The sequence below is a fragment of the Cucurbita pepo genome, chromosome 13 (assembly GCF_057944985.1).
Source record: "Cucurbita pepo subsp. pepo isolate OVF chromosome 13, ASM5794498v1, whole genome shotgun sequence".
Taxonomy (NCBI): Eukaryota; Viridiplantae; Streptophyta; class Magnoliopsida; order Cucurbitales; family Cucurbitaceae; genus Cucurbita; species Cucurbita pepo.
The window spans coordinates 10,661,134-10,682,577 of record NC_141810.1 but is presented as its reverse complement, the minus strand read 5'-3'; the positions used below and the strand labels follow the sequence as shown (position 1 = coordinate 10,682,577).

Sequence of the window (21,444 nt, the reverse complement as noted above, 5' to 3'; positions counted from 1 at the left end):
TTCTTGAACCGAGGCCAAAGGCTCGAGCATACGTCGCTTCGCTGTAGGCAACGCAAGAACGAATAGGCTTAACTCACTTGTTGCTGGGAAGTGAGTGCTACACAATCGCAAGTTCGTTGCCATCAAAGTGCGATTGTGACAAGTGGTTTCAGAGCCAGGTTCGGCTCCTTGGAAAGTATTACGCAGACATGCCCGCCAAGAAACAACTGGGCAAGTCTCAGGTTGATCGATTAGCTAAAATCGAAGAACAGTTACTCTGCATTTGTTAAATTCCTGATGGAATGAGGCTTTTGGAATCTTGCATGAATGAGATGTCCGCTAAAGCCGACAGGTTCAACGAGATGGCACGCCACCTTAAAACAATGTCTATCCTTGAATTAATGATTAGGGTTGAGGCCTTAAAAGACAAGGCCACAAGAGCTAGTATCTTCGAACGAGGGAATTGTTCGACGGGCTCTATTGCTCGAACGGAGGAACGCGTCGAGGGCTTAGACAATGCTCAACTGGCAATCGTCCAGATTGTCTCAGAATTGTCTGAAGACTTTAGAGAATTCCTTAGAATAGTCAGGGCCGAAGTGGCGGATCTAAACACCAAACTAAACCTCACTATGATTGCGGTGGGGGACCAAACCCCAACTGGGGGTGTAGCACGATTTAACAAGATAAAGGTTCCAGAGCCCAAACCCTTCTGTGGGGTTCGAGATACCAAGGCTCTAGAGAACTTTTATCTTCGACCTTGAACAATACTTCCGAGCCACAAATACCGTGGCAGAGGAAGTGAAGGTAACGTTGGCGACAATGCACCTAGCCGATGACGCAAAGTTATGGTGGAGGTCCAAGTACATGGACATTCAAGATGGTCGATGTACTATGAACACTTGGGATAACTTGAAACAAGAACTTCGCTCTCAGTTTCTCCTAGGAAATGTCGAGATAATAGCCAGGAGATAACTAAGAGAGCTGAGGCATACGGGCAATATTTGAGACTATGTTAGGCAGTTTTCTAGGCTTATGTTAGATATTCGTGATATGTCCGAGACAGACAAGATCTTCAATTTTATTATGGGGCCGAAGCTGTGGGTGAAAACTAAACTCTACGAATAAAGAGTTCAATCCCTTTCCACAGCCTATGTTGTTGCCGAACGATTGTTTGATCTTGATAGCGATGAAACCTCAAAGATGGGGCAAAATTGAGCATTCACAAGTGGTAAAAATGAGAATTATCGACCAAACTCCCCTAGAGGTGAGGATAGTGATAGCTCTGAAGACGAGAAGGAGGAATACGAATCCTCCCAACAGTGAGGTAGGGCTCCTTGGCAAAGATCATACAAACAGATTAGTTAGAGTCAAAGCCATGACACCCCTTCTTGCTTCATATGTAAGGGGGCTCACCAAGTATCTAAATGCCCACGGAAGGCAGCATTATGTGCCTTCCAAGCAAAACTTCGAGCTAATTCAAAAGTTGAGTACGACACAGCAGAAACAGAAACACCGTTAGATAGGACTGTTGGATATCCCCGTGTTGGGGTGCTAAAGTACTTGTCCGCTCTTCAAAAGAGAGTGAAAGAGATAGAAAAGCCAGTGGAATGTGGTCTTATGTATGTCGAGATTTGGGTAAAGCATAAAGCAGCCAGAAACACTATCGTCGACTCTGGAGCCACCCACAACTTCATGACGGAGACCGAAGCAAAACATTTGAATATCCTTTGGCATCGGGATGTAGAAAAGATGAAGGCCGTCAAGTCAGCAGCCTTACCCGTGTTAGGAGTTGCGAAGAGAACTCCCATCAAACTGGGGACTTGGATGGGACGAACCGACTTTGTGATAGTCAAGATGATGACTTTGACATCGTGTTAGGGATGGAAAGTTAAAATAACACTCATGAATTTGTGAAGTTATCTTACACTCACTAACAATCGAACACTCCGATACTGCTTTATGAAAGTATTACTCGTGTACTTGTGAAGGAGATGTCGAGAGGGGAGAGACAAGGAGACAAAGAATAATGAAAAAACCTTTTTCTATTACTTTGTGTTTCTTTGCTTTTCTTTCTCTTGCTCTCTGCTCTTTTTGCTCTCAGAATTAGGTATTTATACCTTTTCTATTACTAATAATAGGGTGAGAGAAACTCTCATAACCCCTGCCACCATGAACTCTGGGTCTTTTCTTTCAGCTAGCTTTTCAAATTTACTTTCCTAACATATTAACTGCATTTTGCATTTTAAGTTTATTTTAACAAAACTCTCCCATAAACTTAAATGCTCCTACCATCTGTCATGCCAATCATTTTCTTGTATTTGTCAAAAAGTACTTTCGGTAGCGGTTTTGTAAAGATATCTGCAACTTGATCCTGACTTGCCACATGTAGCAATTCCACGCTCCCTTCCTTCACATGATCTCGGATAAAGTGAAATCGAACGTTAATGTGTTTGCTTCTTTCATGGTTCACTGGGTTCTTTGCCAACTCAATTGCTGATTTGTTGTCAACTTGAATCACGGTTGCACCTCATTACTTTAGCTCCAAAGTCATATCGCGTGGCACACACACACCAAGATGCTGCCACGTACTCAGCTTCACACGTTGAGAGTGTCACGATCGGTAGTTTCTTTAAAAGTCAAGTAAATGTTGTGTTGCCCATGAAGAATACATAACCCCATGTACTTTTCCGATCATCTATGTCTCCCCACCAATCACTGTCAGGGTAACCAACTAAGTTGTAATCTTCTATTTTTGAGTAGAATAACCCAAGTGACACCGTTCCTTGGATGTACCGTAGGACTCGCTTTAACGTCTTCCAATGTGAATAAATTGGCTCCTCCATGAACCGATTTATTATGCCGACACTTAATGAAAGATCTGGCCTTATACATGTAAGATAGCGAAGGCTTCTTACCAGGCTCTGGTACCTATTTGCATCTACTCATTCTCCTTCATCGTACTTTGAGAGTTTTGCACCTAGTTCCATTGGTGTTGATACCAGGTTGCAATTTTTCATCTTTTACTTCTTCAAAATCCCCTTTTCATATTTCTTCTGTGATATAAAAATACCCGTCTCTCCTTGTTTAACCTCCAAACCAAGGAAAAACTTCAACAAGCCCAAGTCTGTCATCTCAAATTCTCGTGTCATTGTACTTTTGAACTCTTCTATCATTTCATCATTGTTGCCTGAAAAGATGAGGTCATCGACATAAAGAGCGACAAGTATCACATTACCTGCACTCTTCTTTGTGTAAAGTGCATGCTCGTGGGGACATTGCTTGTACTCGTTCTCCTTGAAGTATGTATCGATATGAGTATTCCATGCTCGTGGTGCTTGCTTCAACCCATAAAGCGCCTTCTTCAATTTTAGTACCTTCTTCTATTCTCCAATTTTTATGTACCCGGGTGGTTGTTTGAGGTAGACTTCTTCTTCAAGCACACCATTCAAGAATTCTGACTTTACATCCATTTGAAAAATTGGCCATTTGAATTGAGCCGCTTGAGAAATGAGCAGTCGGATTGTCTTCATTCTTGCGACAAGAGCACACACTTTGTCATATTCGATTCCCGCCTTTTGCTTGTATCCCTTTGCAACAAGTCGCGCCTTGTACCGCTCTATCTTGCCTTGAGCATTCATCTTTTTCTTGAATTCCCACTTCACACTCATGGACTGACTTCCTTCCGGTAATTCTGTCACCTCACATGTATTGTTGCGATGAATCGCTTTAATCTCCTCATCCATGGCAGTTCGCCACTTCTTGTCTCGCATCACCTCTTCAAAGCTGATATTTTCAGCATCTGCCAAAAGACATACAAGGTGTACCTCATTTATTAAATTATACAAGTCTTGCAAACTTCGCATTTTGGGTTGTCGTGGTTCGTCTTCATCATCGAAAATTTTTGAGTCTGTTGGTGCACTTGTTGGTGCAACAACTAATGATTCTCCAACTTCGATATTAACTTCCATCGAATTGTTCCAGTCCCATTCGCTTGCTTCATTTACTCGCACATCACGACTCACTATCACCATCTTGCTTATCGGGTCAAGTAGTCTGTATCCTTTTGTCTTCTCATCAACAATAAAAATATATCTTATGCTTTTGTTTTCGAGCTTCGTACTTCGTTGATCTGGTACGTGAGCATAAGCCACACTACCAAACACTTTGAGATGAGAGATTGTAGGCTTTTGTCCGCTCCAAGCCTCTTGTGGTGTTTGATCATCTAACTTTGCATGTGGACATCGATTTTGTACGTAAATGGCGCATTGCACGGCTTCTACCCAAAATTCCTTTGGCATCCTTTTGCTCTTGAGAATTGATCGAACCATGTCGAGAATGGTCCGGTTCTTTTTCTCGGCCACACCATTTTGTTAAGAGGTGTACAGTGCAGTTAGAAATTGCCTTATGCCTTGCTCCTTACAATACTCTATGAAAGTCGTCGAAGTATACTTGCCACCTCTATCAAATCGTACAACTTTGATGTGTCTATCAGTTGCCTTCTCTACCATCACTTTGAACCTTTTAAACACCTCGAATGCCTCGGATTTTTCTTTCAGAAAGTAAGCCCAAGTTTTCCGTGAGTAGTCATCGATAAAGGAAATGAAATACCTCTTTCCGCTAAAAGACTCAGGGGTAATTGGTCCACATATATCTGTATGGATCAACTCGAGAGGTTGTTTAGCCCAAAATTTAGCCTTCTTTTGAATTGAGGTTCTCGCATGTTTGCTGAGCACGCATTCTTCACAAAATTTTCCTTCAAAGTCCATGTTTGGTAGCCCATGCACCATATTCTTCTTCGCTAACTCCTTTAGGCCGCCATGATGTAGGTGACCAAAGCGGAGATGCCACAGTGATGTTTTGTCTTCTACGTCGACTCACAAACACTTTTCTCATATGCTTCATAAGTTCAGTTTGTACATCCGATTTCTTCCTATCTCGACTCAAGCAACCAAACGTCCTTGCTTATCCTTCAGGTGTAGCAGGTGGTCCTTTAAGAATATCGAGTAACCTTTCTCTGTGAGTTGCCCCATACTCAGTATGTTGGTCTTGAGGTCTGGTACATAATAAACATCTTGGATTGACCCCATTACACCATCCTTTTGCAAGAAAGTATCGTACCTCGGCCTATGACCTCCACCTTTGACACATCTCTCCAAATGACACATGACCATCTTCAATCTTTTGCATCTCTTTGAATAGGTACTCATGACTGCATATATGGTTGCTTGCCCCTGAGTCAAGATACCACAGAGTGTCATTGTTGATGTTGTCTTCATCTTGAGCCATCAAGAGAACACCTTCATTTGTTACGTCTTCCAAGGCAAGGTTGGTTGCTCCTTCCACCTGTTTTCTGGCTCGACAATCTTTTGCAACATGTCCCATTTTACCACAATTGTAACATTTGTCGGAGTTACAATTATTCACATAGTGACTATATTTTTTTACATTTATATAGCACTGGATGTTGGAATAATATCCTTGATTGCGCCATCTTCCATGCCAATTTGCTTGGCTTGACTATCTCTTCTCCTTATAATGTTCTTCATAACTGCTGCCTTGACCACCTCGACCATTTCCTCGACTTCCACGACCTCGACCTTGAATATTTTGAGAGTAGAGTACCTTTTCATCTTTTATTGATGCCTTGGTTTGAAGTGCTTGATCGAGTGTCTCCTCCTTCTTCTTCTTACGTTGCTCATGTGCCTCGAGTGAATCGGCGAGCTCATCGACTGTGAACGTCGCTAGGTTCTTTGACTCTTCTATCGCAAAGACAACATTCTCGAAGTTGTTGGTTAATGACCTCAATCTCTTCTCCACAACCCCCGTCTCGAGTAACATTTCTCCATTTTGGTTGAGTTGATTTACCACAGTCTGTATGCGCGTAATGTAGTCAGATAAATTTTCTAACTCCTTCATCTTCATGCTCTCCAACTCACCACGAAGAGTTTGGAGACGCACTTGCTTGACTCAGTCGGTTCCTTTGAACACTTTTTCTAAAGTGTCCCATGCTTCTTTTGAAGTAGTTGCTCTGGCAATCTTCTCAAAGCCCGACTCGTCAACGGCCCAGAACAGCATATATAATGCCGCCTAATCCTTTTTTATCGTAATTCTTTTAACGCCTTGTTTTATGATGTCGTATAACCCGTGGTATCCTTTGGTTCTTTGAAACCTTCTTCGACCGCCTCTCATGCGTCTTGAAAACCGAGAAGAGCTTTCATTTGGATGCTCCAATTCTCGTAGTTTGTCTTCGGTAATTGCGGTAGCAGCATTTGACTCATCATATTCGTCATCAGCTCTAATACCAATTTGTTAAAATAACACTCACGAATTTGTGAAGTAATCTCACACTCACTAACAATCGAACGCTCTGATACCGTTTTGTGAAAGTACTACTCGCATACTTGTGAAAGAGATGTCGAGAGGGGAGAGACAAGGAAACAAAGAATACTGAAAAAACCTTTTTCTATTACTCTGTATTTCTTTGCTTTTATTTTCTCTTGCTCTCTGCTCTTCTTGCTCTGACTTTACAGGAAAGGGATCAGGTATTTTATACATTTTCTATTACTAATAATAGGGTCTCTCGGCCTTTTCTTTTGGCTTTCTTTTTCAAATTTACTTTCCTAACATATTAACTACATTTGACATTTAAGTTTATTTCAACATGGACTTCCTACAAGAACACAAAGTCATCCCCATGCCCCTAACAAAAAGTTTAGTAATAACAGAGTCAAACCCGACGATTATCCAAGCAAACACTTGCTAGCCAGGAAGGGTGAAAAAGATGTCAGCATTACTGTTGAGGCAGGATCTAAGCCATGATGAACTTACACTAGCTGCCATTACCGTATCGAAAGAGGGAAGCTTGAGCGAGCCAACCTCAACAAAAGTCTCGTGGTCAACTCACAAACATCGCGACATGAGACAAGGAAGTTGGACAAAGTATTTATCTCCAGCTAGGAAGATAAATAGCAAGGTTAATGTCATATCAGGAGCAGAATCACCTGCCACGAACGAATGTCATACATCTGAACCCGAGCTAATTTCTACGAGCAACCAAATGACTTGCTAATAGTGTGGTCCATCAGGCCCTCAAATACCATTGTTAATGATCACCCAAAGGTTAGAGAGAGACACCAAGCCAACAATGCCGCTGAGGGAGGGAGACAGAGACAAACCTCAGAAACAACACATGGTCACTTAGAAGTACCATCAAGACAGAGAAAGAGAAGGGTCGATCGAAAGTGTCAACCACGACAGTTTCAAGAAGGAGGGAGAGTTCTGATCAAGTTGAGGTTAGATTAACTCCAAGATCAAAACAACAAGAGTCGAAGACTGGTGAGAAAATACTATGAACCAGTCGAAGTTATTCACAAGATCGAAAAGGCATCGTATAGGATCCATTTGCTCCCATGGATGTGGACTAGCCCTGTTGTCCACGTCAGTAACATGAAATGCTACTCTTCCGAAGTAAAAGACTTCAAGCACAGAAAGGTGATATAACCTCTCATAAAGAAGAAGAATCCCAAAGCAAAAGATGTTGGAGAAACTTTGACGGAGGAGACACCAAGAGCCAACAAACCAAGAAGCAGTTTTCAACAGCTCCTTACAGAATTGACGAGACTCCGCAACACTAAAATCAACTGGAAACACATTGAAGAGACCTAAACGTCAATCTCAATCTACAACACAAAGTTGTAACTCAGTCGGTTGACAGAGACGTCAACCAATTGAGTGGGGGAGGATGTCACGATTATGCTTGTCCAAAACATGTTGCTTATGGCCGCATGACAAATGTCCTAGTCTTGCTCGTTTGAGTCGGTTGACAGGGATGTCAACCAATTGAGTGGGGGAGGATTCACGGTCATGCATGTCCAAGGCGTGTTGTCAATGGCCGCATGACAGATATCCTGGTCTTGCTTGTCTAGGACGTGTTGTCCATGGTTGCTCTTGTTGATCGTGGGTTGGCTCTTGTACTGGGTAACCCAAATTCAACCCGAAGTCGACCCAAATTGGTTGTCTTCTTCACTCGACTCGCTTGCAATTTTCTTCAACTTTCTCTCTCCTCCCGAATCGTCTTCTGAAGATTCTTTTCGTCGTCCTTTGTCTCCTGTGACCTTCGGTTTGTCGTTTCCTTCACCCCACAACGTTACAAAGCCTTGTAATTACCTATACACATAGATCCATCGATATTATTAAGCTTTCCAAAAATTAGGTCTTGCAGGAGATTCAATCCGAGGGAAGGTTTCGTGGGTATTCTTCTTCTTTGTGATTTGTTTTCTCTCGAGATAGCAGGGGTATGGAGTCCTTGGAAGTGTTGAGGAGGGTTGAGGAAGTGTGGCCTCGTGGGTAGGTTGAAGATGCAAGAATTTTGGCATCTACAATTTTTTTTTTTTTTTTAATCCTCACAACATTATTGGTATAGATAATAACTTCAAATTCTTTTAAACTTTTTTCGATCCTCCTATATTAAGAATAGATCTCATTCAAATGTGGTTAATTCTCATGCCCCTCCTTTAACTCAAGTGTTAAAATATGGGTGAAGGTTCATATCCCAATGTTCATAAAAGTTGTACTAAAATAGTTGCATTGACATGCGTCACCGACTTTGAGTTTAATATAATGTAAGCTTTACATTTCATTAAAAGGCATCCATTATTTTAGGAAGTATATTAAATATAAATAATGAATAAAGAAATGTACGTATGCATACATGCAGCTATGTTATCAACATTTTGAAATAAAAAGACAATGATGATACCAACAACTTATGTGTACGCTTATTAAATTAACAATTTTCTTGAACTAAACCAGTACTTAATAATCTGCTATAAAGTTTTGAAACTTCTGGTTGTACTCATTATTAAACCCTTATTTATAACTCCTAAGAACCTTGTGTATTTAGGTTGTTTAATAATAATTTAAACATTATTTGGGGGCAAAAAGGTCAAGTTTAGGTTTAAAAGTGGTTAGCCACCTCAGCATATAAAGAACACAAACATGTTTGGTCCTAGAATTAACCCTATTATTGGCATCCAAATAATTTGGACTATTCCATCTCAACTATATAAATTGGATTGGGTTATATTTTTTTTTTCATCCATTTTAGTTGGATTGAGTTGACTTTTTAGAAGATCGATAATTTAGATAAGTTTGTAGGTTGACATTTTTTTGGTTGAGTCAACCCAACCAACTCAAAAATAAAGTTACAATCTAATTCTACCTTACTTTTTAAAAAAAAAAAGTTATAATAGGACGTTGAATTTTATGAAAATTTTAATTATTAATATAATTTGAATATACTTATCTAAAATTTTATAATTAAAATATTTGCAAAATCATATATAGATATAGCAATTTAAAATACATATTTTGGTAAATCAAATAAATGAGATCATTTAACAAAATAATAAATATGATATGGGGAAAAAAACAATAATAATAAAAATTGAAAAGTATAAAAGTAAAAACAATGGAATTTTTATAACCCCACTTTGAATTAAATATATATTTTGAAGCATGGAAAAAAGTCCGTAGAAATTAAATGCACCACCCTTTTGACCGTCAAATTAGGTAACGGTGAAAAGTAAAAATAAAGAAGATAATAATAAAGCATTTAATATATGTGACTATAGAGTGATAAAATACAACAGTAATATTTATTTTTTTAAAAAAATAAATATGTAGGTCGGTAGGTTGGTGAAAAGGACAATTTTCTCCCTCTAGCCCATTTAGACTAATAAAAGGCTTACTATCTATATCTATCAAAATAAAATAAAATAAAATATATATGTTTTTATTATTGTTTAAGTCTCAAAATGGAAACTACTTTTTCAGTTACCCTCGGTGTAAAAAAGTGAATTTCATCTTGTCAAATTATATTTTGGTTAAATTTCCAAAATAACATGCAAATTGGATCAACAACAAAAGTTGTTCGGTTCTTGCAAGTTAAAAGACAAGCTCACGTAGGAATTCATAACTTAGGATTAAGATTGAATTGTTATGGTAATCGTGTGAAATATTGATATTCTCGATTAATGGATTTTTAAGAAGAGATTAAACATTTTGTAGTTCTATTTTATTGATATGAACAAATACATCAATTATGTAAGACTTTAAGAAAGATGTAAAGAAAATGTTATTCAAATTATTATAAGATGTTTCAATTCACATTAAAGAAAAATCAAGTTTCATTTATTTTTGTATGGTTACAAATTTTGGTTGATGATAATCAATTAAACACACAAACATATGACGCATGCGAAGCCACGGGCTCGTGTCATCATACAACATATAAATATAATCCAACTGATAGTACGGTCACCTACTTAGGTGGCCTTAGCCGACATTTCCCTAAATTCGAGTATATTCTCTTTTCATTCTTTGAAATTACACCAAGTATCACCGGTTGTCGTTTCCTATTAGAACGTTCATCTCATTTCGTTGGTAACTCAAATTCCTTAACTAAATTTAACTTAAATTGAGAAATTGAACCTTATACTACCTTAATTGTCTTAAATAAAGTCAATTTCAACTTCGGAATGGTTAAAACAGTAAATATTAGGCAAAATATCCTTTTTACTGAGCCAAGCCAAAGTGATTCCTGGCTATAGGTGCGACACGTGGTGCAATGGGGCACGAGTTGATTGTCAATATATTTTAGATCACTTTTTATTTATTTATTGCACATTTGATTAAAGTTAAAGTAGTTTGATTATGTTGCATATTTGTTTATAAACAGAAGAATAATTGAATTTGTTTATTTGAGATAATTAAATATAGAAAGAGAAAAGGTTGAAAAATGAAAGAGAGAGAGAGAGAGAGATGAAGGATTGTTATTTTGGTTGAGATGCTTGGGACAACCATGTCCATCTGCACCTCTATTATGTTCCATTTACTATTTTTTTAATCTCTATTTTTTTTATTATATATTCAAAATCATCTCTTTTTCACCAAAATCTCCCACCAAACCAATTTAATCATTTGCTTTCCACAATCTTTATATTCACTTTAATTTTCTTAACTATATATATATACCAAATAATTAGCCATTCGAGATACGCTCTATTTCATACGAATGGAATAATCATAACTACGTCTGCATCAACCAAATTCGTAAGAAAAAACGATCAAATTCGATGTGCTAAAACTAAGATAAGACTTATCAATAATGGGTGGTTAGTTATAAGATTTTGATTGGAAAGTGATGAGGGTTTTATTAAGATGAAAGGCCAAAAACGTATAATAAGATATTTGTCTTAAAAATGAATGTAATAAATTTGTGGGCAGCAATGAACTAAACATGGGGATGCCCAAATATATGTATAGCCCCCATGTGACGTGCTTATCCAACATTGTCTAAACCCACCTCTACTTTTTCTCACCCAAAAAAAAAAAAAAAAAAAAAAAATTTGAAAGAGACTAAACTTTCAAAAATAATTATTTTAATTGAATCAATATCTCTAATACGTAAAAATTCAAAATACACATATCTAATGTTCACATGACCTGATAATCCAATCCATCTGAGCTAAAATTTTCATTTTTTCATAAATTTATCCTTACCTTACTTTTAAAAAGATTAAAAACACTAATCGTTTATAACCAATGTTAGTGATGTATTTTCACTTGTAAAGACTTAATATTTGAACTTTATAATACTTTAATTATTAATGTAATATACCGTGAATAATTAGAATTTCTTAAATAATTTAAAAAACCAAACAAGCTGACCATCCAACAATAAATAAATAAATAATTTAGTTGGGTTAGATGGTAAATTCTATTCGGGTAGCTTGGCCCACTAATCCAACCAAACCAAAATTTCGGATTAATCCAAAAGATTTTTCCAACCCAACCCAACTCACGAACACTCTTAAATCTCCATCTTTGATTTCATACATTCAATCTAAACTGACCTCAATTAAAACCATAAGACCAGATACTATAAGGTCGATATCAATTTTCCAAATGGGTTGGATAATTGTTAAATGAGAGATATATATATATATATATCCACAATCTGAAGATAATAATGGAACTGATGGACAAAAGCTAGAAAGTTGTGAATTTAGTTCATAAAAAGTTGAGAGGATGCAGAATGGAAGGGGGTTAGTGGGGAACAGAATCTACAAAGATTTTGATTGATTTCTATTAACATAACTTGCATTTGTCTTTTTCACTTTGATCTCTTTTGCTGATCTCTAAGAACAGCCGAAAGGAAACCATCTCATCAGTAAGCTGTTCAAAAGGGAAGGGAAGGGAAGGCTATGCAAATAGCAAACAAGAAAATTGAGATCCTGACAAACATGTCACTTAATGGAGCACAACTCAGCTTCATTCATATGCGCGTGTAGACATAAGCATGTTGCTTAAATAGTAACATCAAATGTCTGTGTTTATTTACATTATCATATTTGGCCTTTTACCTTATAGAATGCAACATTTCAACACTAGCCCCTTTTGCTCTATTCGTCCATCCTCATTACCTGCAACAAGCATATTCTTCAAACTTAAATTCATGACTGAAAAGCTGACACCAAAGTTACTACCAAATCAAACAAATCACAAGACATGCATCTAGCTACCCAGGAAAGGCAACCATTGATCAGTGAGGGAGCGAGGGGCTGCCTTTTCTTGGTAGTAATAGCTTGGACCTTCAGCAAGGGAGATGGATTTTCCTTTTCCCCCAATTTGCATTTGCAGTGATGATAGATCAAAATTGGAAAAGGAAAAGAGGAGGGCTTTGAGGAAGAAATGAAGGCATGGCTCTATAAAGCAATATTTTCTTTGACATGCTCGATGAGTGTGAGATCTCACATCAGTTGGAGAGCAGAACGGGTTATTCTTTATAAGGGTGTAGAAGTCTCTCCCTAGCAAAGGCATTTTAAAAACCTTGAGAGGAATCCTGGAAAGGAAAGCCCAAAGAGAACAATATCTGCTAGTGGTGGGCTTGAGCCGTTACAAATAGTATCAAAGCCAAACACCGGGCAATGTGCCAGCGAGGAGGCTGAGCCCGGAAGGGGGTGGACACGAGGCGGTGTACCAACAAAGACGTTGGACTCCGAAGGGAGGTGAATTAGGGAGTCCCACATCGATTGGAGAAGGGAACGAGTGCTAGCAAGGGCACTGGACCCCAAAAGAGGGTGGATTGTAAGATCCCACATCGGTTGGGGAGGAGAACGAAGCATTCTTTATAAGGGTGTGGAAACCTCTCCCTAGCATACGCATTTTAAAAACCTTGAGGAGAATCATCTTCAAGTTACTCAAGAAGGACATGGTCAAAAAGAGAGACATGTTTAGTTAACTAGCTCACGCCAGCCACTCACTCAAAAGTAACGAGAAGTCCAACAATATCCCACTGGGACTGTTTCTCTCATATTCGACCACATCATGTCACCATTAACAAGACGGAGCTCTGTCAAGGACATCTTTGTTGATAAATTTGTAAAAGTTCTTTATGCTTAAAAAGATATTGAACCAATGGAAGACATCTCATGAACCCACCAGATGGATGGCACTGACGCATCATCCTCATACGGCAGTACCACAAAAACTAAATATCCTCTAATCTAAACAGTCATTTGCACGATTAAGGCCTTTGCTTTAAATTCATCATGCTCTCCTCCCTCATCAGTCATTGGACCATTGATTTGTGTTTATCACTGAACATGCCCACGTAACACTTTCGATATTCAACTCATGAGTGTCCGGACCTACTACTCACACATACCTCGATTGATCTTATGTGAATACCACCAACCTCTGTGATATTTGAAGGGTTCCATTAGAACCCAAAATCTCTTTTATATTTCCACAAGCTCTAAGATGAACCAAGACTGGTTGTGGTTTCTTTTCTTCTTCTTTTATTTTTTCTTTTAAAGAAACATATGTTTATTGAAATGTGAAAAAAAAAAAAAAAAAAAAAAAAAAAAAGGAAAGAAGACTGCCAACAGGAATCCCCACCCACAAAAAACCTAAAGAAATCTTTTGTTCATAATTCATAGAAAGACTATAGTTACAAAGGAATTTCCTGTGATTACAACACCACCAAGAAGCAATGATCTATACATTTCTTAAACTCAAAAGAAGAAGACTTTTCTTCAAAAGTATGAAGATTCTTTTCCAACCAAATATACCAAAGGAGCACTCTAGCTGCATAATTCCAAAGAACTACAGCTCTTGTAGAGAACTATTTGCATGGTCAGACAGCAAGCTAAAACAAAAATATCCAGCAGAAAAGACCAACCTAGATTAACAAAGGGCAGTGAAGAAAGGAGCGAAGAATCCCCACCTTAACATCTCCCCTAATATGTGTGTCCTCTGTAAAAGGAGTGAGGAATCTCTTTCTCACCTGTTACTTCACTGTAGCTTCAGCAAAAGAGTGCGGAACTACTTTGGTAACTTATTCAGTCTAAATTGGTGTCACCCTCTACCGTTAGATCAAAAAAAAAAAAAAAAAAAAAAAAAAACCAGTGAAGAAAGATGTGATCCAAAGACTCCCCATTCAAAGGCGTAAACTGCAAACCGAGGGAGAGAGGACCCACTGTCTACACTGAACATGGCTCATCCTGCTCTCCATTTTCCGATCGAAAAGGCCTCTTCAAGAAAGCAGTCTCAAGGGTGTTTTCCCCAACCAATCTTTCGAAAAAGCTAATGCCATGAAAGTGATCTTGTAGGAGAAATCAAACAGCTTCGAGGACAGAATGCAGGAACCTAGATGTTTTGGGATATAGCTAGATTTCTAGCACCAAATTGGCGTACTTTCTCAAATCATTTTTTCATATAGATATTTTTTGTATTGGACAACTGGAGAGTCAGATAGCCTTCTTGGTTGTAACCTCCTAGACTGGCCATAATGTCTCATCTACGCTCACATACTTTTTTTCTTCATAAGATATATAGTTTATCATAATAGAAGCATGCAAATATATTCAATCTGCTGTACGTACTAACGAGAGGGATGTGCTCTCCATAACAGGAAGTGAATAAACTCACCTTCAGAAGGCTGACTTAGTCTCCTGTTCTGGGGAGAAGTCATTTCTTTCTTCAATTGCATTAATATGTCCTCCATTGTATGCTCCCTTTGCCAGTTAGCAAGCAATGGGAAAAGGCTTGGTTCCACCTACACATTCACATGAGCTGTCAATTTGGTTTCAGTCACATTGTGGCAAAAGTGCTTCACAAAATCCTAACATACCACCCCGGTTTCTGAATTGACACAGGTCATATTAATCGGAGTTTGAAATTTAACGTTCGGAGGATTATCAGGGTAATCCTGCCCACAGAATAGCTTGAGTTGATGGATGCGCCCTTCATGAACAGTCTGAAAAGCAAGAAGAAAACATTCAATTTACAATTTCTTCCATCCCCTCCCAACAACAACAATAAAGAAGAATACATCAATTTCCACTGATGCAATGACACTACAACGCTGAAGCCATCATTTTTATCAACATGAGAGAGGTTATCAGAAATACCAGTTTTCTTTCATTGTGAATTTTCAAGTTAAATACAATCAGGAAATCAGGATCTTGTATACTTCAACTCTGAATTTCAATCCTTTAGCATGAAAATGGCAGGAGTGTCCGCTAACTGCATGCTCAAATCTTCATAATCATATAAAAATTTAAAGATGATAAACATGGCACAGGGTTTTTCTTGATTTGCGGTCCTTCTGTAGTCTAAGCACATAAGCTAGATTATCACACTGGTTGCTTATGCTCAAATGATGTACCTAGTAGTCTGACATTGACATCTTTTTAACGAAGAGAACGACTTATTTTTCTCAAATTAATTAAAACGGCATACAAAAAATAAGGCCCAAACCAAAAGGTACCAAGAGAACATCAGAAAACAAAGAGAGATAAAATAAACACGAGAAGATTAAAAGGGAAAAAAAAAAGAAAAAAAAGAGGAACTAGTAATGAAAGAAGAACCAGAATCTCTCAATATCATCTACAATTTAAATATTTTACATCAAAATTAATTCCAAATGTATTCCCAAGTAATACCAGTCAAAGTGTCCAAGTTTTCATACTACAAAAATAGTGTCTGCTGTGGACAAGGTTGAGTGGAATTCCGGCCTGTATTTGTGACAAAATGATCTTTTCTATAGGTCGAACTAGTGTGAGCGATCCCTATCAGAGAAAGCCATTGCGCGCGCTAGCCTCTTGTTTGTATAGGGTTCCAAACCTGTGCACCCCTAAACTAAAAGCTTCTAATTTGTCGACACGAGAAGCAAATTGTTGTGAAACATTGTTATCTACAATTCGAATTCAATTATCTAAATTCTGATGATAACAAATTTTCTAGTAAACATTTATGTGAAATCCTACACTTGATACAGTGCAGAAATTGATATTTCCATAGCTGTCTGTAACTATCCATATCAACATTTATAAAGCAGAACCAAATACCATCAGAGACACCACAAGAAGAGGAACCAAAAGCGTGAAAAATGAACTTACATTAGGCGGACCAATAATAGTTCCCGTCCAAGAAGCCATACAGATATCATCAGCATCATCCATCCCATAACTGACAGTTCCATCCCCGATTCCTTTTTCACCTCTTTCAAGTTCTTCCAGTAATCTGAAGTTTCGAGGAACTGAAAAAAATAGAATATTGTTCAAATTAGAGCTTATGGTGCTAAAAATGAACTTACATTAGGCGGGCCCAATCTTTTGCGGGTTTCTTCACATTTTTTTCTATAAATTACAGATTGTTGAAGAAATAACATTACATTTATCTTTTAGTCAGAAGCCCGACGTTCGTTAACATGAAGATAGGAATGGAAATCAAACGAACAGATTCTCCATTCAAACAGTCTGGTAATCCAGACAACATAACATAAAGCCAAAAGTAAAACGCCAAGAATTTAACCAACAGCTAGTAGAGCCCAACCTGCAGACCCAAACTGATCGAAGCAGAAAAAGAAACGAGAATAGAACCATCTATCCATATCACCACACTACCTTCCAATATGGAGTAAACAAAAAAATCCAAGCATCTCCCGAGTACAACATTCCAAAGTCAGCTAAATAAAACAAAATATGAATTCACTAACGAAATTTCCACACATTAACGCCAGAGATTGCAATTTCCACTCTATAGTATAAGAAAAAATGATAACAAAAGTTGATTCACAACTAGAACAAACTTCAATATCCTGAAGAAGTTTAAAATCGTTGTTGACAGCAAAAAGAACAAAAAAAAAGGCTAACAAAATAGGAAATGTCGAATTGTGGAATTGGAAAAACTGGGTCTCCAAACACTCACCAACAACCTTCGCGGCCTCGTCACCCATTTTTGAAGCAGGGTATCTGGGCTAGGGTTCCCAAAAGACAAAATAAAAAATAAAAAATAAAAAAATAAAACCCCAACTGTAGAGAGAGAAAGCGTGTCACAAAAGATAGAGGAGAGAGAAAGAAGAGAATTAGAAAAAACTCTGAATAATTTAGCGAAAAATTAGAGTAATCGTGTGCTTCGCGGCCTTGATAGTTTTCCTGCACCTGCAGATCACGTCCGTTCCATTGATCTAATTAATTGGTTGATGACTGGTGCCACACATCTGACTCCTGTAGTTTTTAATTAAATTCGATTTTGACTTATTATATTTTTAATAAAATAGTAATTTTAAATCTTATCAGTAATTATCATTTTAATTCATAATTTAATATAACACGGGCCTCTTATCACGTGCAACTAAGTATTTGAACCAAAATTTGTTGTGGAGAAAGATCGTAAATTAATGAATTTCTCGATAAACGTTCAAAGGGAGGTCATCAAAATTAGAGTCAAAATGCAAATGTTTTGAATTGGCAGGCTTCCCAGTTGATTGATAAACTAAATGAAGAAGTATTGAATAAAAATGGTCCAGAAATGATCATGTAATTCATAGTTTCAGAAGAAAAAGAGAGGTATGAAGGATGATCATGAAGAAGAACAAACTACAGTGTGTTCATAAACAAAACTACCCCTTCTGGACCATGAGTATCCATCCAACCTATCATCGTCGTTGTTCTGGCTTGTGTTCAAACCATTCCATGATATCTTCATCATCACTACATTCAACAAACTCAATTCTTCTTTCCATACTGTCAGATCTCAAGATCACATCTTCTTCTTTCTCCATTGCATTTTCCAAGCTTCTTCTCCTCTCTAACATCTCCACTTTCCTTCTCTCTGCACTTTCTGCACTTGGAAAATCCGGAAATCTGCAGTGTTCTTCACCCTCACTTCCACCAAATCTCCACATACAATCATCATCATTCTTCCTCCTACTTGCATTATTTCCAACTTTACCAGAATACAATTTAGGTCCAGCAGAAACGTTTCTAGTGTTTAGTGCTTTGGGCCGTCGGTGATCACACCTCAAGCATAGCGTGTTCTTCCTAAAATTAATATAGCTGCACCTATACAAAGTACCTAACTTCAGTTTCATTCAAACAGATTGATCATGAACATGAGAAAATTAGTTTAAAAGTGCAAGAAGGAAGGCTCACGATTCGCATTCCCACTCCCCCGGATTCAGCTGTCGATTCAACGGCTTCTCTTTGCATTGCAAACATGTTGAATTCTTAGCAAAGTTCAAGAAATTACATCTGCAGAAATGCTGTCTCCATAAGAAAAAGAACCGCAAACATACACAAAAAAAGCACTGCAAAAGCTTTAGGACACGTGGAGAGTCGTTACTTGTCGCAAATCCAGTCGCCCTTCTTCAATGGAAGATCGGCTTGATCCTCGTTTCGCTTCCGAAGCCTCTCAAGAGCTATACTACCACAACGCAAGCACTTGACGTTTCTAGAAAAGTTGAAGAAGTTGCATCTACCAAATGAAGAATGGAAAGGAAATCCATTATGCACATTTCAGAAATATAAAGTTTGAATGTAGTTAGTTGGGTTTACTTTGGACAATGCCAGTCGCCTTGTGTTGCTGAAGCATTTGTCTCATGATTTTCTGTTGAAAACCCCTCATTAGACTTTAGAACATCAGATTCACGTTCTCCTGCACTGTAATCAACAATTTCTTTCAACAGCTTTCTAACAGAGTCATTAGCCTTCTTGTTCACACAACGTCTGTTCTCCACCATAGCAGAGATGTGATCAAGCCCGTAAAATAACAAAACACGCATGACATCCACGGTCCGACCTCCTCCGTCTCCGCATGCCTTTGCATATGCCCTCTCACATTCTCCCCGCAGGTTGCAAGAACTGCAGACCTACTAAGAAGCCTATTCATGTTAAAGATGATGAAAGTCTAGAAATCATTAAAAACTGTTTTGCTTGAAGAAAGATGAATTGGGTTGATCAATACAACAAAGACTAGTTTGTTCATGTTCCAATATAAGTAATAAAATTTTAAATTTATCCCCTCAACGATAAGCATTGCATCACTTTAGTCTTCAATCTCTTAGCAGAATGTTTATGTGGCATGTCCAAAACATGAATTTTGGCTAAGTTGGTGTGGTTAAAGTTTATGGATAGACTAAATTTAAAATTTAACCCAACAAAATTTGCAAGTGGCATGAATAGTAGAAAATTCAATACATACATTTCCCTCATCAATGCCCACATGTGCTCTGAGACGCTTCCCTGAGTTCACAACTTTCCTATCTATGCTTGGGCATCCACATCCTGCAATCACCTGTAACTCTTTCCTGGACAAGCACCTGGAAGAAAAGATACCGCACTTTCTCAGACATTTGACAAAAGTAAACTAAAACTATAGATGAACAATATAATAGAAACTTATCCTTCTTGGTACTCAAGCCCAAGTTAGTTGGTTGTTTGCCACGTTTTATCAAATTCAAAATGGATTTGACCGCAGAAACGCTCCGATGCGATTAATTTTTCATAAAGGGAATACCGAGAAAGAACTTTTGTTTTTCTTTGAATGGTAAGTTGTACCTGAGTACTAATATTACACAAACTTGAGTTATGAGGATAAGAATGAGTTTTTTCTTTCCCAAAGAGAATAAAAAATAAACAAAAGAATCACAAAAACGTATTTAAATCATAGGCTAAGTGATTTCATAATCTATGAATTCATTTGACATTAATTAGAATTCCATACATAACTTTGAATTTGTTCAAGCCATACGAGGAGAAAACTTCTTATACCGTTCTGGGGTATTGTAATTTACATCTATCCCAATAAGCCGTTTATCGAATCATTGCAATTGATGTTCGAGCCTGAAGAGCCTAGCAAGTCAAGAGATTTGGATCTAGCATTTGTTATGAACAAAAGTGCAACAATATGACAGAACAGTAAAGAAAATCACAGCATCAAATAAAATTTGGTTTAGTCTCCAATGTGACAAATGCAGGATTCTCGAATGGGACTATAGGCAGTTTGGATCACCCAAATTCAGCAATAAGCCTCTGTGTTTTACTACACTCTTCAAAACCAAGGAGTTAGCAAGCACATTTGGATCCCAAAAACAAGATTTGTTAGAAAAAAAACATGAATTGATAATTGTGGTTGGTCTCTCAGGCATTTTATCAAACATGTAGAGTGCATTATCCAAAATCCCATATTACCGTATAAGGTTAGACCGATCCCTTGCAAAATCAAGACAGGCAGTCCGAATATGATTGAAATCTTTTGCACCCAATTCAGCATTCAGAAATGGTACTCCGCCTCCTTCAAAGTACCCTTTCTTTGACAAACATTCCATGAAGTTCACCCACTCCGGCCATGGGTCTATCTGAACATTCAACTCCCTTGCTTTTGAAATCTCTCTGAGATCAACCTGTTTTTCAGAAATCCAGCTTCTGGGAGACCTGGGAGACCTGGGTATTGAAGATCCATGTTCGAGCTTGTCAAAATCGAGTTCCAGCTCCGAATCTGAGGCCAGACTTTTGTTGGAACCATGAAACAGCAGAAGCGGAGTGAGATATTTAGGACTTCTCAGCGTGGAATTGAGTAATTGATGTGTTGAACTATTGAAATTCATTATCCGGAAGATTTTATCCATTTCGAAATTGCGAAGATCCTTTAGATTTTTGGCGGGAACTTCTAGGTTTAACTGTCAATCTGCAGAAGGAAGAAGACGCGAAGAGGCTCCACAAACCATTTTTTGATGCGAACTTAAGAGGTGTGCTTGGTAACGAGAATACCTTATCTGTCCCCGGAATTCCGAGTGTTTGGATACTTAAAAGCCTAACCATATATAAAAAATAAAAATAAAAATAAAAAAACAAATAAATAAATAAACAACATAAATTTTAGATTAAATTCTAAAACTAAGTCATAATATTTTAAAATTGGTTTTCGACTATTTATGATTTGAAAATTATAATTTTTTTTTTTTTTTTTACATACTTTTCATAGGTTTTTTTTATATATATTTCAAAGTTTCAAAAAAATGTTAAATTCTTGTCGATAGGTTTGATATCAACAAAATAAACAGAACATTCACCAAAATCACGTCTACTTCTGCCAGACCAAATATGTCTCATAATG

The 21,444-nt window shown here is 37.6% G+C and overlaps 2 protein-coding genes across 3 annotated transcripts; both read right to left on the bottom strand.

The window, feature by feature from the left end:
* Positions 1 to 12,267: 12,267 nt before the first annotated feature.
* On the bottom strand, positions 12,268 to 17,417 carry LOC111786325 (ubiquitin-conjugating enzyme E2 variant 1B-like). Its single transcript, XM_087116716.1, has 5 exons — positions 17,257 to 17,417; positions 16,446 to 16,585; positions 15,176 to 15,301; positions 14,974 to 15,100; positions 12,268 to 12,464 (listed from the first exon to the last, which is right to left on the bottom strand). Exons 1-5 carry the CDS (start codon positions 17,282 to 17,284, stop codon positions 12,406 to 12,408), a joined length of 480 nt encoding a protein of 159 aa, XP_086972842.1. The 5' UTR covers positions 17,285 to 17,417; the 3' UTR covers positions 12,268 to 12,405.
* Positions 17,418 to 17,786: 369 nt separating this feature from the next.
* On the bottom strand, positions 17,787 to 21,156 carry LOC111786324 (uncharacterized). 2 transcript variants are annotated; one of them, XM_087116715.1, is made up of 7 exons: positions 21,099 to 21,151; positions 20,520 to 21,015; positions 19,531 to 19,648; positions 18,885 to 19,198; positions 18,673 to 18,804; positions 18,483 to 18,581; positions 17,787 to 18,392 (listed from the first exon to the last, which is right to left on the bottom strand). In XM_087116715.1, exons 2-7 carry the CDS (start codon positions 20,954 to 20,956, stop codon positions 17,987 to 17,989), a joined length of 1,506 nt encoding a protein of 501 aa, XP_086972841.1. In that variant the 5' UTR covers positions 20,957 to 21,015; positions 21,099 to 21,151; the 3' UTR covers positions 17,787 to 17,986. The 2 variants fall into 2 exon arrangements, with proteins under 2 accessions (XP_086972841.1, XP_023522398.2); XM_023666630.2 differs by having other exon boundaries at positions 20,520 to 21,156.
* Positions 21,157 to 21,444: the final 288 nt, after the last annotated feature.